The 17,607-nt window shown below is 50.3% G+C and overlaps 1 protein-coding gene across 3 annotated transcripts in view; it reads right to left on the reverse strand.

The window, feature by feature from the left end:
* ASTN2 (astrotactin 2) overlaps nt 1-17,607 on the reverse strand; it is a 542,812-nt gene that overhangs the window by 430,641 nt on the left and 94,564 nt on the right. For all 3 annotated transcript variants that reach the window (XM_034793415.1, XM_034793417.1, XM_034793416.1), the window contains exon 3: nt 11,219-11,368. In XM_034793415.1, coding sequence (XP_034649306.1) covers nt 11,219-11,368 — 150 coding nt within the window. The remainder of the gene's footprint in view (nt 1-11,218; nt 11,369-17,607) is intronic.

Raw genomic sequence — 17,607 nt, forward strand, 5'->3', positions numbered from 1 at the left:
GCTGCAAAGCAAGGGGGGCACGAGCACTTCCCAGTCAAACGGCTGTAAGAATTTTTTTAACCCTGGGCAAAACAAATGTATTTTCCCCTTGCCTCACTCTTGGAAGTGGCAGAGCCATTTCAGCTGAAAATTTCCAGAGAAATTCAGCATGAAATATTTCAGCTCGGCCAGTTAAAACTTGCCAAAGGTCTACACAACTGAAAACAGGGTCTTACCATAGGAAGTGCTGGGCAAGCTTAATCGTAGGCATTGCACCTGCGCTGCCTGGTAATAATTTGAGCATCACGTCGTTACACGGTCCTGTCCTCCACCCTCCAGGCTTCAGACCACCACCCTCCCCGAGTTGCTCCTCCTCCATCCGCTTTTCTAGCTGCCAGAACAAAATGGTGAGTTTTATCCCGCACTGCCCAAAACACAAAAAGCACGAAACCTTGAGATTTGAAAGGTAAACCTCCCAGGGATCGTTCCTCTTCTGGAGAGTGCCTAAGAGGGCCGGGCAGAATTTCTCCAGCTAGCCTTTGATACAGCATCGCCAGGAGAATGGGAGGGGTAGGGGAGAGGGAGATGAAAGCTATTCTCCTCCTGAGACAGCTTGGACAGCCATCATTATGGTTGGCGGAGCAGAGGCATCCGCTGGCTGCCTCTGCATCGCTCCACTTTCAAAGGAGGTGGCTTCAAAAGGCACCTGCAACACAGAGCAGAACACGACTCTGAGGAAAAGCAATGGAATCAAAGGCACAGCCCTCAAGGGGCTCCTGGAAAGCCGGCCGGTGGGGCTGGTTCAGGGGAAAGGAAACTCAATAATTCGCTGGTCTGTTCACTCAGCACCAAGGTAAACAATTGAACCCCCCTGCAAGTTCCCTTCCAGGTTGGGCGAATGACATGCCCTCCCTCTGGAAAGCAGAGCCCCGGGGATGCCACATGATGAGGGCCCTACACGAGGGCCACGCTCAAGGACCCTCTCGAGCCATTTCTTCACAGCCCCACCACCCCTGCACACACATCCTTCAGCCCAAGGCACTAAGCTTTAGTTTCCATCTTTCCTGCCCATCCCACCCAAGGGGCATTTCGCTGGTATTTCCATAGCCCCTCACCACCACAGTGACAGGACATTACTGCCCAGTGGTTAGGGTGCTAGTCTGGGGCTTGAGAGACCTGGGTTTAATTCCCTGCTCTGCTACAGACTTCCTGGGTGACCTTGGGCAAGTCACTTAATTCTTGGTAATTAAGTTCCCTGTCTGTAAAATAAGGTTAATAGCCCTACCTCCTGGGGTGTTGAGAGGAGGAATGGGCACTTCCCCTCCCCGCAATGAATTTGCTGAAAAATGCAAACTATTCACAAATGTCAATTTGAATCAATACATGAAACGCTTGGTTTTGACACCAAAGAATTTTGTGGGATTTTTTTTGGGGGGGAGAGGGGCTTTTCCATGAGGGGGGCAAAAAATCAGTTTCTGTTTAAAAAAAAAGTGATTATTTTTTCTTGGTTTGACCAGAAACTGGGAAAAAAAAAATCAGTATTTTCTCAGCGGTAGTTGTGAGGATAAATACAGCAAAGGTTGTGAAGTTCTCAGATACTAGGGTATATGAGATAACTGGTGTCATCTAAGTACCTTAGCTAGACCATCTCCCCTGCCCGTCTCCAGTGAATGACCTAGTGTCTAAGTTATAGCACCAAGCCAAGTGAACCTAAGCGGCACAAGGACTCCTAATCAAAGCCATGCAGTGACAAACAGTCCAACTACCTCCAAGCCCTTCTACAAAACAACCTGGCAGGAAGAGCCTAGTGCTGTGTTACAGGGCTGGGGTGGTTGAGCAGAACGCTGCAATTTAACTTTTTCTAAGGGAAAATTAAAAAGGAATCAATATGTCCTTTAATCTTGGCCAACAGGAGGCTGCTTGGGCATATATTTAGGGTGCCATCCAAAGGCATCAGTCCTCAGCGCAGGAACTGGCTGACTGAGGTTGTGCCAGGCGCGCCCCCCACATCTAGCTCATATGGGACATTTGGAAGCAAGATCCAGGAATCTGCCTTCCAAAACCAGGCTGGTTTAGAAATTCCAACCCCTGACTCCACACAGACAGACCCATGAGGCTTCCCCAACATGCTGTGCTCTGCAGTACATCCAGTCCTGCTTTTGTGGAACAGGAAGCCAAGGTGGGTTAGGTACCTGGAGAAGCAGGTACTCGAGGGAAGCAGGTTTGAGAAAGCTACAATGCTCCTTTCATTTCCTTCTGGGTTTCCAATTCCCCTTCCTAGCCAGTGCACCAGTAACTTCTGGTAAATTATAGTGCAGTAGAGACCTCTAGATGCATTAAGACAACCCTGATCAACAGTAAATTATCCACTGGGCAGCAGGATCTATTAATCACTTATTTATTTTAAAAAGGAAAGATGCTCATTGAACCTCTTTATTTACCTTTGGCAGTTTAGATAACCACCATATTTCAGTGTTGGCTTTTATCCACCAACAGCTTTATGTTCAGAGGCTGGAATCCCTCAGCTGCTTTAAGCAGCTTTCACTTTGATTTGGTTTTTTGTTAGATTGTCAGTTCTCATGCCTTAAAAAACCTTCTGACCAGTTGTGCTGTTTTTAACCATCTATCCCAGTAGAGGGCACCATATACCCCTATTTGAATATCGTCACCCATCCCAAAAGGCATATTTTCCTGACTCCTAGTCCTGTGCTCTAACCACTATGTCACGCTCCTTCCCTGCAGGGGGCATTGAGTTCCACATTTCAGCTGAGCTCCAAGTATATTCTGTCTCCTCAAATAGCCCGCTGTGTTTCTAGTTGAATATGGCTTTCTTCACTTCCTGTTTTAAACCGCTGTATAGGAGATGGGCATGTTAACTGCAGCTGCTGTGTTCTGCCCCAGAGAAGGTTGCATTTCAGCAGAAGGTGAATCTAAATGGGCGTCATGGGTGCCCAGCACTTCCTGGGAACACAGTCCACAGTCAGCAAAGGGCTTTGGAATACACGGTGTTGAAAGGTGCCATATGAATGTAAAGTAAAAATGGAGCTGGCTGGAAAAGCAAGAGAATGGGAATGATCATACTGGAGCATTGATAGCAACCACCTACGCGGGCAGCCTGAAAACAGTGGAGCTAGGCGAACCCAGACAGAGGCTGATCCAATTAGCAATTAACAGATGCCCTTCAAATAAACACTATAGACTAATAATCAAACACATTTGGAGTTTTACATCTAGATGTAAACATTATTTTTTCATATTGATATTTAAACAGTAGTCCCAGGGGTCCATCGTACTTACCAACCACTGTCATTGAACAATGTGATCTAAGAACGTAACCTGAGTAACTCCCCCCACATTCCAAGCCTCAAACACCTTTGTCAGCTCCTTTATTCAGCCCAGCAGTGAGACTGGTCTCCCTTGCTGTAACTGGAGCTGTGCAAATCACGGATTTTGTCAGTTTGCTGCTGGCAGTTTGGTTGTCGTGGTGGTGATGGTGGTGGGGAAATCCTGGACAAAAATTGTTTCAGTTTTACCCCAAACAAATTTTAAAAGAAAATGATGAACCAAAAAGTTTGGGAAAAAATCTGTGTGCGGAAAGAAAAATTTTTATTTTGGGGCGGTTTGTGGTTTTTTTTTTTTTTTCATTTTTAAATAAAATTGAAGGAAATTGCAAAATGAAAAGCTCCTTTGAATAAAAAAAATTAGAAACATTTCAAAAATGCTGAAATGAAATGGTTTGATCCCCCCTTCCCCCCATATTTGGCGTTTTACTTGACACCCCCGTAACACAATTTGGCAAATTCCCAAAATGTTCTGGTTGACCCAAGTCCGCATTGTTCTCTGGAAAAAAAAAAACACAAAAACCCACCACCACAAACTATGCCCAGCTCCAGTTATAACCTGCCATGGATTTGCCTCAATGACCCCTCAAGACCCAGGCTTTACTCTCCCCTTAGTTCTTTCTCCCAATCAATAGTACAAATACTTAGCTCTTATGCAACCTCTTCAGTCCACAGCGCTCAAAGCACTTTACAAAGGAAGGTTAAGAGCATTACCTCTGTTTTATAGAGGGGGAAACTGAGGCACAGAAAGTCAAATGATTTGCCCAAGGTCACATAGCAGGACAGTAGCAGAGCTGGTCATAGCATATACGCCTCCTATCTTCTAGCACATTGCCCTGTTCATTAGGCCACAATCCCGATGCACAAGAGCCTTCTCCACTGCAACTACCACCATTTGGAACAGCCTCCCTGTAACCTCTGTCTAGCCAGCTCCCCACCTACAAACCTCAGTCAAAGTGTCCTTCCCCCATCCCTCCCCCTTCTGTGCCTATACCTCTATTTTCCTCTCTCTCGTATTTATTAACTCTAAATGCGTGACACTCAGGCTCCAGGGTTTTTGCCGCCCCAAGAGGTGGAAAAAAAAAAAAAAAAAAAGCCGCGATCTGCAGCGGCAATTTGGCGGGAGGTCCTTCGCTCCGAGCAGGAGTGAGGGACCATCCGCCGCATTGCCACCGAATAGCTGGACGTGCCGCCCCTCTCCGAAGCGGCCGCCCCACGCACCTGCTTGGCGAGCTGGTGCCAGCCCTGGTGACACTTGATAAAAGTGTTTCTGAAGAGAGTTTGTATGAAAGTGGTATTATTCAAAATAAAGTTAGGTTATACTATAAACGGAAAAGATTTTTTTTAAAGTCAAATGTTCTCAGGGAAATACGACCTTTCTCGTAGCTGTTAGAAACACTTAGCGAAAAATCAGATACAATGACAAACAATAGGCAACCGTTTAAACGCAGTTAGCGTGGGGAAGCAAAGCAAGGGAGGTTTATTTGCTGTTTGTTTTTGTTGAGTGGGATGGTGGCGTTTTTTTGTTGTTGGTTTTTTTAAAGCCAGGCGCTCAGAGGTTCTCAGGAAAGAAGGCAATCCTTCTGCCGCTAGCAGTTCCTGCAGAGAGAGCACTCCAGCTGTAGGACTCTGATGAGGTTAAGCATTAATTAAATCAAACTGCGAGAAAATAATTACACACTCACATCCGTCAGGCCATGTTGACACTACCCAGTAACAAAGTTGGATGCAAACTCCATCAGCGGAATTGTCACGCGGCTGTTAAAAGGAAATAAATGCATCCCAAACGGACAATTTCATTTAGGGGGAGAAAAAAAATAGGATTGCAAAGGATTAATGAGGCGAAGGGTTTGTGTTGGCAAATGCATATAAAATGCAAACATAGTGAGTTGTGATATCATCATTTAACCTTAATGTTCAATAGTGTTCCAATCGCTAACGCACCAGAGGAGCAATTAAACGCAAGCCATAAAAACAAAAAACTTCCAAAATGGGAGAGGAGCTGAGAAATGAATAGAAAAAGACATGTCTGGTTGCAACAGCATCACAGAGCTCCTGGCCCAGGTTTTCACAAACAACTAGGTACATGAAGTTTTGGGGAGTTCAATTTGAGACACCATAAAGGGGCTGGATTTTCCATGGGTGGGTGCTAAGCACGTTCTGAAAATCAGGCCTCTTGAAGGTGTCTCAAGCTAGGCTCAAAATCACTAGTCACTTTTGAAAATCACAAGATGTGTTACATTCTGAATAATGAAGGCAGCATGCTACTGGATCCTACTAGCATCCCTATTGAACCCGAGAGCATGGGCCGTGATGGAAGGAAGGGCTTAGGGTGACCATGCAGCATGGAGATGACCTGGAGGAAATGAAGTCACACAAGAAGGTGAGAGCGCAGGTGGTGAGGTCTGCATTTGCCCTCCCTGGAGGAGAAACGAAAGCACCCAGGAGAGCTGCCCTTTGGAGTCAGACAAGAAGGCACTAGGAGACATTCTATCCTAGGCTCTTCCCATGAAAGGAGAGTCTCAGAAGAACACACTGCCTCCCGCCCAAAGATCTCAAAGCACCTCCTTAATTCCCATTAATTAAGCCCCATAGCACCCTTCTGAAAGAAGCATCGTCCTGCCTTTATGGATCGGAGAAGTGAGTGAGTTGCCAAAGGTCACAGAGTGCCAGTGACAATCGTAATAGAACTCAGTAACCCCAACTCCCAGCCCCTAATCTGACCACACTTTCCATTCACCTCCTTCCTCTTTTAGCTGTTATGGCCTTGTGCCGCAGATCCCATTTCCGGGTGGATTTTATCCTTCCTGACGAGGAGAGCTCTCCCTATGGAATGACTCAGCTTGGTCCCCAAGAATCCTCCACCCTAACGAATGAGACACAGGGAGACAGATGCGGAGGGCACACATGGAGAGCAAATCCCCAAGTCCCACCTACCCACGGTGAAGTGAGCCAGCCCCTCCAGGAGTGGAGAGCAGGGGAGAGTTTGAAGACAGACGTGGTTTTCTGAATAACCCATGCTGACACGCACAGAGGCACAAGTGCCAGGCATATTCGTGGGTTCTGATGGTCTACAAAGGTCCCCCTTTTAACAGCAGATAGGTTATACCTCTAGCCTGCTTCAACCATCTCAGTGTCACCAAGAGAAGTTAAACTCAAGCTCAGGAAGACACCCAGAGAGCTGGTTAACCCTTCCTCCCCACCTTTCCCCCATTGCCTGGCACCACTTGAGACCAGAATGGAAAGCTCCCCTCCAAGATATAGGCTTGTGAGGACCTGCTTTGCACTGCTGGGCCAGGCATAGCCTGCTGCTGAAATAAGAAACCCGACATATTTCAGATGTGCACCCAAACGCCCTGAAGGAGACAGACCCTTCAGGAAAGCAAAATACGATGAAAAGCACATCAGGGAAGATTTATAGACAAAGCAGCTGTGAGCTGTGGTTTCAAACCAGCCTGCTTTTCACAGGCTGGCTGAAGCCAGAGGGAGTAGGGCTAATGGGAGAAAAGCCCTCCTGTAGAGCAGATTGAGTTCGGTGGTAGGGGGCGCTGTGACACTGATGGAGCCATCAGTTACTAGAGACACAAAACCAAGGTTCTGACCACACACGGTTATGGCAATTTTCATAGGAGTAGGGCTTTGATTCCACATGGTTTGGGTCTCTCTCGGTAGAGGAATGTGAAGTTTCCTGGGGGGAGTGTGACGAGATGTTACTATGGGAGGTAGCGTGAGTGGGTCCTGAACTGGAAAAGCAAAGAGGAAGGGTTCAGTTTGAAACGCCCTGCCAAGGCCAAGATCACAAGCACGTCCCGCTCTCCAGTCTCCGTCGTGCCCCAGCACTCGCATTCAGACGGCACGTGTCTGGGAAAGAGGGGTGGATGAGGGAACTGAACAGTCCAGCAGAGGGTTATTTGTTTCCCTTGAGGGGAGCACGAATGGAAGAGTCGGGGAGATCTCAAGCTAATGCCCGCTGGGCATTTCCCCCACATTGCTCTAGGAGGCCCAGCAGCCGTCAAGTCGCAAGAACAGCCAACTACCAGACTGTATGCATGGCAGGTTACCAGTTAGGGAGGGCTGCTGGGGTTTTCACTAGGAGTAATGTGGGGAGATGAAGAAAAGGAAGCATTAGGCTGAATACAAGGAACATTTTCCTAAAGGCAAACAGTGTTAGACTGCTGACATCTCTTCGCGAGTCCCAGGTGGTCAGATGGTCACAGGGCAGTAGAGAGCCATTAGAAAGTGGGTGACAGTCTGTCTGTCCAGGAGATCTGGATTCAGGGCCCTCGCTCCTGGACTAATGGGTGCTGGGGAAGTTTCTCCATCCCAGGGTTTGAGCAGCACTTCAGGTTGGTTGAGCAACACCTCTGGACACCGAAGAGCAGCGCTGGAGGAGAGTATTGCTAGCTTTGCTCAGCTGCTGGGGTGACTAGAAAAATGTCTCCCCATCAAGGGCTTTAAAGGAGAGGAAAGGTAATGGTGGGGGGAGGGAAGAAATCTCACAGGGCAGCCTGTCTGACCCCAAAGTCATCCACCTTTGCCTTGCTCTGAAATACAGAGATGCATATTTGAGTAACTACAACAGACTAAACCAAATAATTTAAACCAGTTAAAGAGTCAGAACATTTTCCTCACACTAAGTGAATAATTTATGGCCAGAGCTACAAAAAAAAAAAAAAAAAAAAAAAAAAAAAAGCCCTCTCCAGTCCTCTACCACAGGAAAATGTACCCAGAATAAAAGATCACATTTCAGGCTCATAAATAAATGAAAAACTAAACCTACAGTAAACAGAGAGGAAAGCATTTTTCCCTGGGCTTTCCAACATTGCTGCAGAAAAAGCCGTGCAGCTGACCCGCACTGCTCTAGGCACCTACATGAAGAGCATACCATGGCCGCTTAAATCAAGGGAAGGTTCTCTGTGTCATAAAGTCATAAAATGACCTTCCCCCCACCCCCCATTCCCTGCCATCCACCAGCCCGGTTTCGAACTCTGGAACTTTAGAACCAGGCCACACATTTCAGCCATGTGAGTTAAAAGAGGAACTCCTTCAGCTGGCAGCACTGGCAGGCTATCATCCTCTATGCAGACTAGCCACTGGAGGGGGACATAAATACTTTATTGAGTGCTACACTAAGCAGCACAAGTTGAGTTAGACAGTATGGGAGCTAGAGAGCCAGGGATGTTTCCCATGTCCAGCAACCTAAGTAAAGAACCCCCTTTACATTCATTACAGCCCAGCCTGTCTCTTCTCCTCTGTAGGGGAATTACAGAGAGATGGGCATGGTGTGGCAGGAGTGCTGTACTGTGCATGGCTGATGTATGGCTGGGCGGGAAACAGAGACACCAGAAAGGTGTGGGAGGGAGGGCTAGAGGAGAAAGTTTGGAGCACTGAGGTCTTAATGGCCGCCATGAAAGCCTGGCCCAGGATCTCTCCGCTGAGGAGTCACCTTCTCCAGAAAGGCTGAAGGCCTCCATGACGAGGCAAGTGAGTTAATGAAGCGCAAGGACACCATGTGTTCTCTGCATAGTGCCAGAACGCCAGCTGCAAATGAGGCCAGGCTGCCCATCGCATCCTGCAGAGCCTGAAGGGGAAGCCAGACAGCAAACCACATCCCTGACAGCCACTCGGACCGTTCCAGAGTCGCAGCAGGTCTGGCCCACCGGAACCGGTGCAGAGAAAGGCCGGAGGCGAACGGGGGCAGCCGCCAGTGGAGTTCTCACCAGGAAAAACCAGAAAGGCAGCACAACGTTTTTTTATTACTGCAGTAACAGAACCTGTCCTTGATACGCTGAGGGATGTATCCGTCCCTCAGCGTACCAAGGACAGGTTCTGTTACTCACCCCGTTCCTACTGCACACCCAGACCCCGTCCTCACTGCAGAGCAGGGTCTGACCCCGGGAAGGGGCCGGCTGTACCTCACACCCTGCTAGCACACCGACGCCCCCTGCAGGGGAAGCATTCCGATCGCTCTGCCCACAGACCAACCCCACCCTCCTCGCAGGAAAGAGAGGCCTCCCACCCAGGAGCTCTGATCTCCTCTGCTCCCAGCTCCCACTGGGGACACAGAGCGAGCATGTCACTTCTCCAGGGGTGTCTCTACGGGCTGACCCAGCCAACCAAACTCTAACTAGCGCGGGTACCAGAGCAGGGAAGCCAAGGCAACACATGTTTCAGCATGGCCTGTATAAGCCAACCGGGACCTCTGGGTAATTACTTGGGGAGCAGCCTGCTCTGAGAACGTATTGCTCCAATACCCAAAGTAGCTAGATTACAGCTAGCTCGGCTACGTGTGGAAGCTGCAATCACCCGTGGTAACTGCAGCACCGGTAGGAGCCAGAAATCCTTTGAAGCACCATGGGAATTGGAGCGGGGTTCGGGGATCTGGAGTCGTGAGGTGAAGAAAGGCTAAGAACGGAGCTGGTTGAGAACTTTGGACCGCTTGTTGGGGAGTTTTTCAGTAGGAAAATGCGGATCCATCTAAACCAAAACTTTTCTGCCATTTTGAAGGATTTCTTGACATGAAAAACACGGACGTTTCAAAACTGTCCAAATGTTTATTTTTACATTTTCTAAATGAAAACTTATAGTTTTCTGGTTCAAAATGAAGTTTGGTTTGGAAATCGAAGCAAATTATATCTATGTTAAAAACGAAAACTTTTACATGGTCGAAGTTGAAACAAAAAGTGTTTCAAACTTATTGAAACAAAACATTTCAATGGACCAGAGCCAAAGTTTTATTCGGATTTTTGGTTTGCAAAAATTTGGGATTTCGACATTTCATCCCGAGTCAGTAAATAGCCAGATGCTGATGCATGAGGGACCGTGTGACTTCTCTGGGCGTTAAGGTTCTGCCACTGGGTTATTAGCAGCTGGGCACCAACTGTATGTGTGGTAACGTACAAGGCCCACAATGCAGAGTAACCAGGAACCTATATCAGTGCATACTCACAATGAAGAGCAACATCGCCCCCTGCTGTTGAGTATAAAACTACCCCTACTGACAAGTTCTAAGAGCAGGGTCACAACTAGTCAAATTCTAGAACGTTTGCGCAGGGGCATGACAAACAGTGCCACGAACCAAACCATACTGTCAGGCCATATTATATTATGCTTTGAAATCCATATAAACATGCTACATTGTACATGCTAATTCTCACACCATTATTCTAAAACAAACACACACTTTCCCCCAGTCTGTCTGAAGCCATCTCCGCAGCCAATCGATTCCAGTGGAACTATGTGGCATGCCCCTGTTTTCCCCCTTTTATTTCTATCGGTCAAAGATTGGCAATTGTGCAACACAGAGGAAATCCAATGACGTGAATTTTGGGTGATCAGAAATCCAGTTTGCCCCCAAACAACAAAAAGATTTGCACAAAATCTGAATTTCATTTACCCGTAACTCCCGTTCCTACACACGGCTTCGTCCGTGGGGATCATAACTTTAAGGACTAACATTATAGGCCTGATCCTGAGAGGTGCTAGGTGCCCTCAGCTACTGCCAACTTCAAGAAGAGGTGAACGTGCTCATCGAGTTGGAAGGGACAATCAGCACCAATCAGGATCAGGCCCAGAATGAATCAGATTTGAGACATGGGCCAACCTCATTCACAACCACCACCACCCCAACTGCCTGTTACAATCTGAGGCACATCCTCTCAGGGTGCGGGCTGACTCCCTCACCAAGCTATGGAGGGACTTTGTAACACCTCAAAGTTTGTGTTTCCCCATGTGGTCAAGTGAGCAGAGCACCCCAGCAGAGCCCTATGCAGCCCCTCCCGGCTTGCCACAGGCTCGTGCATTGGCCTCTGGAAAGCACGGGTCTCCGTACTCATGACCAGTTCAATGGTACAGGAGGAGGAAGTGTGACATCACTCCAAAGGGGGGGGGGTTCCTACCTCGGGGTCTGCTCCTGCGTTTCCGCCTCCCCATCGACGTGCTGCGCAGGGCCGGCTGGAGCTGGCCGATCTCAATGGGCGTGTTGGTGCGGAAACTCTCCTTGAACTTCTGCATCAAGGACTCCACCGTCTCCTGCGTCGCCTCAGCAGCTACAACGTGGGCAAGGGGGTGAAGGTTAAAAGACGTGCGGACATCGAGCGCTGAGGCAGTTCCTAAACAGCGCCGGCCCCTGGGGCACCCACCCACCCGGAGCCGAGGCAATGGGCAGCACTGGTCATTTGGAAACAAAAGCTCAGATCTGTCAAGTCGCCTCATGCCAGTCAGGCGACAGGGCTTCCCAATGCAGACAAGGGGCATGAGACTGAAACCCTTTCAGTCATTTCAGGCCATTCACCACACTTCTCAGGCACACACCTGCATGGTGAGAGTCCTGCAGCCACATTGCCCAGCAGGGCTGCAGGACACTTCCAATGCGCCTGACTCCAGAGAGCGTGCCTGCTGCAAAGGAACAGCTCATGCCCCCGTCTGGGCCCACCCAGTTCTGCAGGCTGGGTGTCATCATGGCCCCACCTTCTACCCACCTATTTTGGGAGTGTCGTTAAGTTCCTGGAGGACAGGTCGATCAATGGCTATTAGCCAGGATGGGCAGGGATGGTGTCCCTAACCTCTGCCAGGGGATCGGCAACAGGGCATGGATCACTTGATGATTACCTGTTCTGTTCATTCCCTCTGAAGCACCTGGCATTGACCTCTGTCAGAAGACAGGATACTGGGATAGAGGGACCTTTGGTCTGGCCCAGAATGGCCATCCTTCAGCACCAACCTTGTGGATACCTGGCATTCCCCTGAGCGCAAGGACCAGATTGTACCTATTCCATGATCAGAGGAGCGAGGGAAAGGGAAAGTTTCTTTGTGCTGCCCTCCCCACTTGCCCTCACCTAGTGCTGGGCACAATCCTGCCTGGTTTGTAAGTGTCTTTACACTCTCCTAGACCATGAACTCTTCTAACACCGGACATTGATAGTACAGTCGTAGGAAACCCTAAGTGAGACTGCACTTTCCCGGGCTCAGCCGAGGGAACTTCCATATGAACCGAAGTTGTGCAAGCTTTTCGAGAGAAGCAGGGCCTAGGTACACATAAAGCCGGGGCTGATTTGTAGATTTGCAAAGCGATGAGATGTTCACCGCTTCAAGCCAAGTGGAACACAGGGATTTTGCCCAAGTTTCACATTGAGGTTCTAGGTTCTTTTGAACTGACGCTCATGAGGGACCAGCAGGGTCAGATCCCAGCCTAGACACGCATGTGCAGCAAACCCAAACCCAAAGCTAAGTTCTGTACATTTTCTACTGGCCCACCGGGAGCAACAATGGCTTCCCAAACCGAACAGGCACCAGCAGAAAATCCCCTCCTTCCAAATTCCATCGGGGAGCGACAGCGGCTGAGCGTGGAAAACAGGGCCCTGCCATGCCACATGCCGAGGGAACGTTTCTCCGTATTTAAAGGACCGTTCCCCTTTTTCACATACACACACACACACCTAAGAAGTCGCAATGTAAAGAAATTAGAATTGCTCCATCTAATGCACCAGCAAGTCATGCCTGCAGAGAAGCGGGCAAGTATAGGAAATAATGCAACCACTAGCACACAAGCATGGTGAATTCCAGTACCAAGCCAGCCTTGTGCAGGCCTCTTCAACGGCTACAGAGTCACCCAGGTTTAGGCAAGTTGTTTGTTCCCTGATATTTCCTTAAATATGCTCATCAGCAGAACAGTGGCCTCTGCTCCTGCGTCCATTTTGAATTTCACATCGTCTTCTTGTTATCAGTTCCACAAGCCATCCAAACCTCAGGGTTCTGGCCTGCTTTGGAGTTGGCACAGGTCACCAGGCCTAGGAATAAACTGCCCATAGACAGCTCCCACGCAGGACATTTCCCTTGCCCTCTTCTAGATATTTGGGGGGCTCCTTGGCATTAAAGGCTGCACCACCATCCTTGCCATCTGCTGGGCAACTCACTGGGCCATGCACAGACCCAGTGTTGGCCCACCTCACCCAAGCCCTGGTTGGCTCACTCTTTAGGCTTTGTTTCGGTCCTTCCTGGCTTTGCGTTCTTCCATTCGCTATGACATGCAATATCATCTCTATCGTAGTGCCCTCCTCATGGTCTGGATCTGGACACTCACTGCCTGTCCCACATGGCATATGGCTGGGCTAATGCCAGGCAGAGGTGCTTCTCCTAGAACAGCTCTGCCAATCAAACGTCATATCCTGACCCGCAGCACCCCAACACCCTCCTTCACCCCCCACCCAGCTCTGCCGATCAACATCCATCCTGACTCACAGCACCCCAACTCCCTCCTTCACCCCACCCAGCTCTGCCGATCAAACATCCATCCTGACCCACAGCACCCCGACTCCCTCCTTTCACCCCCCCACCCAGCTCTGCCGATCCCCTGCGTTTCTCTAGCCACGCTCCTCTCCTAAGCAGAGGGTCCCAGTTGTGCTGTGTTCTGCTGAAGGGTGCAGCAGTTTGGCACTGCGGACAAACGTCAGCTGGGGAAGTGGATTGGCGAAGCTCATTCGCGCTAGTGCTTTCGAGTTTATACTGGGCGGCCGGGATTAAAAGGCTAACCCATTAACCCGCTGCTCTTCCCCGGCACTGAGATGCATCAGATATGTATTTTAATTGGAAATACTCTGGCACCCGGGGTGCTTGGGATCTGTAACTGCCATGGGCCATGGACTCCAATTCTCTTGCCAGCATGGGGCAGAGTCCATTTTAACAGGGAATAGGAAGGCGCTCATGCAGGACGAGGAGCCTGTGAACCCAGCCAAGGATTCAGCTTAAATGCTGAGACTCCTGTGGACAGAGAGAGAGAGAGAAGGCTCCAAAAATTACACGCACGGGGGATGGGAGGGAGGGGAATGAGGATGCATGTGACATTGATGCTAGGGTCCTTTTCCCCTGCTTGCAGGGCACTCTCACCCAAGCTGTACATGCACCCAAACCAGCCCGCGACAGGTCTCTTGAGCCATACACGTTTGCACTGGCATCCACAACACGTTCAAGGAGCAGAGGGCAATTCCCCAGGAAGCAAGAGCTTGTGAGTGGAGGATGTGGGCAGGAAGGAGGAGGGGGGGTGAAGGAAGAGGGAAGGAGGGTCTAGAAATGATTGGGAAGGAGATAAAGTATCTGGGCACTTTCAGTCCAGTCCCATGTGGCGACAGGTCCCTTTCCCTTGGGCTCGGATGTAATCAGGGTCTGCTCTGCCCTTCCGTTGCTGGCAGTATAATTTCACACTCAGCGGGGTGACCGCACTGTTCCTAATACCATTAGCTGCTGGACATGTTGATGATTCCCTGTTCCTTTGAAGAGGTTTCACCGGAGCCAGAGATAACGCACCCGAAACTTCCAAATACCCAACTTCTAAAGAGCTCCCATTCCGGAGCAGGCTTATCAATGCAGACAGCTGCAGCTCCGGGATGGGGTGAGACCCAGCAGGCAGGGGCTGTCTCTGAGGGAGGCGGGATTGCCAATCTGCAAGCAGCCCCAGCATTAGAGCTCCGAGACATCAGTCTGGATGGAAAGGCCGTGTCTGTTACAGGCCAGTGCTGGGCTGTTAATACAAGCAAGCAGCCACACCAGCGTGCGAACCCTTCCCTTGCTTTGACTCCCAAGAACCCTGATGAGGAGCCCCGAGTCAGCAGACACGGTGACCTAGGGTGACCAGATGTCCTGATTTTATAGAGAGAGTCCTGATTTTGGGGTCTTTTTCTTATATAGGCTCCTATTACCCCCCACCCCGTCCCGATTTTTCACACTTGCTGTCTGGTCACCCTGGACCCTCCCTCCCTGACGATATTATCCTATCACAGGGAAATTGGCTTTCATGCCCTCCCTGCCCCAAAGGCAGTGCTCCATCTATGTGGGCCTTCCACCAAGGTTTCCAGCACAGGTCTGTTTAAGCTGCGCTAAAAGGCTTTCTCCTTTGCAAGACCCCTCCCCACCCCCACTTGCTCCAGCCCCCGAGGTACCGCAGTTGAAGATGCCTGACATCAGCAAACCCTTAAAGCATCTCCCATGCGTTCCAGGGGGTGCCCCCCTAGGGTGACCAGATGGGATGAAGAAAATATCGGGACACATGGGGGGGGGGTGGAATCCCACCAACGGAGCAAAAAAAGCGGAGTCCCGCTGGCATAGCAAAAAAAAAAAAGGGCAGAGTCCCGGAGTCCCGCCGGCAGAGGGGAAAAAAAAAAAAAAAAAGCGGAGTCCCGCCGGCGGAACAAAACAAAACAACCCCAGGAGTGCGAAATATCGGGACAAATTGCGTCCCGACCAAACATTGATCGGGACACGGGACAAACGCCTAAAAACTGGGACAGTCCCGATTTTATCGGGACGTCTGGTCACCCTAGACCCCCCCCCCCAGCTACTGCCTCGGCTGCATGCTCAATGCTGTCAGTATTAGCAGAGATCTGTATGCACAAGGGCTAGCTGCACTATGCACTGGGCAACCTCAAGTTCCTCTCCAGGGCCCTGAAAAGGGTTTGGGTGAATGTAGGAGGCCTTTTCCCACTCCTGTCTGGAAGCTGCAGGACTCTCTAGCGAGCAGCAGCAGATGAGCTGGGAAGGGTTACACACACACACACCCTCCCTCTCACTGGCCTGGGAGGAAAGCTTTCAAGTCCTGGATGCACATCGGGCATTGCACCACAGTGCTGCACCAAATACAATTTAAAATGAGACCCATCAAGGAGCAATGATGCAATAGGTCAGAGTAGAGAAGGCTTAGGCTCCCCTTTCAAGGGACCCCGGACAGCTCTACTGCGGTGTTTGTGTAAGCAGGGGAAGGGAGAAGGGACGGTGCCCATTTCCAGGGGCATGGGCCAGGGAGAGGCACTGCAGGTGGGTAATACCGGATGGAAATACACAGGCCACAGCAAACTGTGAAGGGGCGGGACATTATCCCGCTTTCCCAAGTGACTCAGTTGCTTGGTCTGAGTTCTCACCTCCTCTTGCAGCTGCCTGGGGACTGAGACTGCAGCAGCAAAGCCTCCCTGTGAACAGATGGCAATTTCTTCGAACCTTGGGGCTGTGTAGTATGTAACATGCGCGAGTAGTACAGCGATCTTAGGAACTGCGGGGAGAAGGCTTATTTCCTGGAAGGAGGCCGGGCGAGAGATTAGAGGGGGTTTAGATGAGACATGAGAGGGACTCTTCAGCTCGCTAAGTATTGTAAAGGTCATGGCCCTTCCACATCCTTTGTTCAGCTGACAGGCATGATCAGTGAGGCCGTGATTGTGCCCCATCTAGGCACTGTACAGGCGCATCAATCCAGAGGCATCTGTTCGAATGTCTGTCATTGGAGTGGATGCCAAGTGCAGGGAGGTGTTATCCTCACAGAAGGAAAATCCCAGCTGTCGGCTAGTTGCAAAATGACCCCTCCCCTACCACATTCACTCATCTGTCTGGGTCTGGGAGGGGGAAGAATCCCAGTGCTCAAAGATCATCTCCACTCTGGTATCTTGCACATTTCAAGGAGCAGGCAGCCAGCCTCTCCCCCCACCCCCCGGAGCACTGCAAGGCAAAGCAATTGCTTGTATGGGCTCAACAGATGGAGTTTGATCTAAGTAGTGTGGCAGACCAAAAAAAACAACCACCACCACCCTCTAATTGACAAGTGAGGAATTGTTGCACTTAATCTGAATAAATCAGCCAGGCGCCTTCGCTCCCTGCCAGCAGAGATGAAGGGAAGGCAGAAGAGGCTAGCGAGGCCAAGTGGCACGGCAGAGTGGACCAGTGCCAGGATTCTTTCCCCCACCCTTTTCCAGCGACACCCTACAACTGTCCATGAAACCCACACAGGAGTTTGGTCCCCCTCATGACCCCCTCACGAAATTCACCCAGGCTTGTACCTGTGATGGCAGGGCCGGCCCACAACATTTTGGCACCTGAGGTGGGGAGCTCAAATGATGTCCCCGTGTCCCCTCGCTTGGGCCAAAACTTTGAAATTCTGGGTCCTAGTGGCGTCCCCCTCAGTCTGGCACCTGAAGCAGCTGCCTCAGTTTGCCTCATGGTAAGGCCAGCCCTGTGGGATGGGAACTATCCTGGCTGTCACACCTGAGACTGAACTGGGGAACCCCAGAGCGAAAGGCATGAGTCTCTACAGCTTGAGCTAAAGAGCCAGACTCCAGCCAGCTCTGTAACTCTCATGTACCAGGTACAAGGGGTACACACCCAGGAGCGGCGCCCTAGGCGGGGGTCCTTCCGCGCTCCTGGTCGCCGTTGGCAATTCTGCGGCGGGAGGGTCCTTCCACGCTCCCGGTCTTCGGGGCACGGCGGCAGCGGGTCCTGGAGCTAGTGAAGGATCCGCCGCAGAATTACCACC

This window comes from Trachemys scripta, chromosome 17 (assembly GCF_013100865.1).
Source record: "Trachemys scripta elegans isolate TJP31775 chromosome 17, CAS_Tse_1.0, whole genome shotgun sequence".
Taxonomy (NCBI): domain Eukaryota; kingdom Metazoa; phylum Chordata; order Testudines; family Emydidae; genus Trachemys; species Trachemys scripta.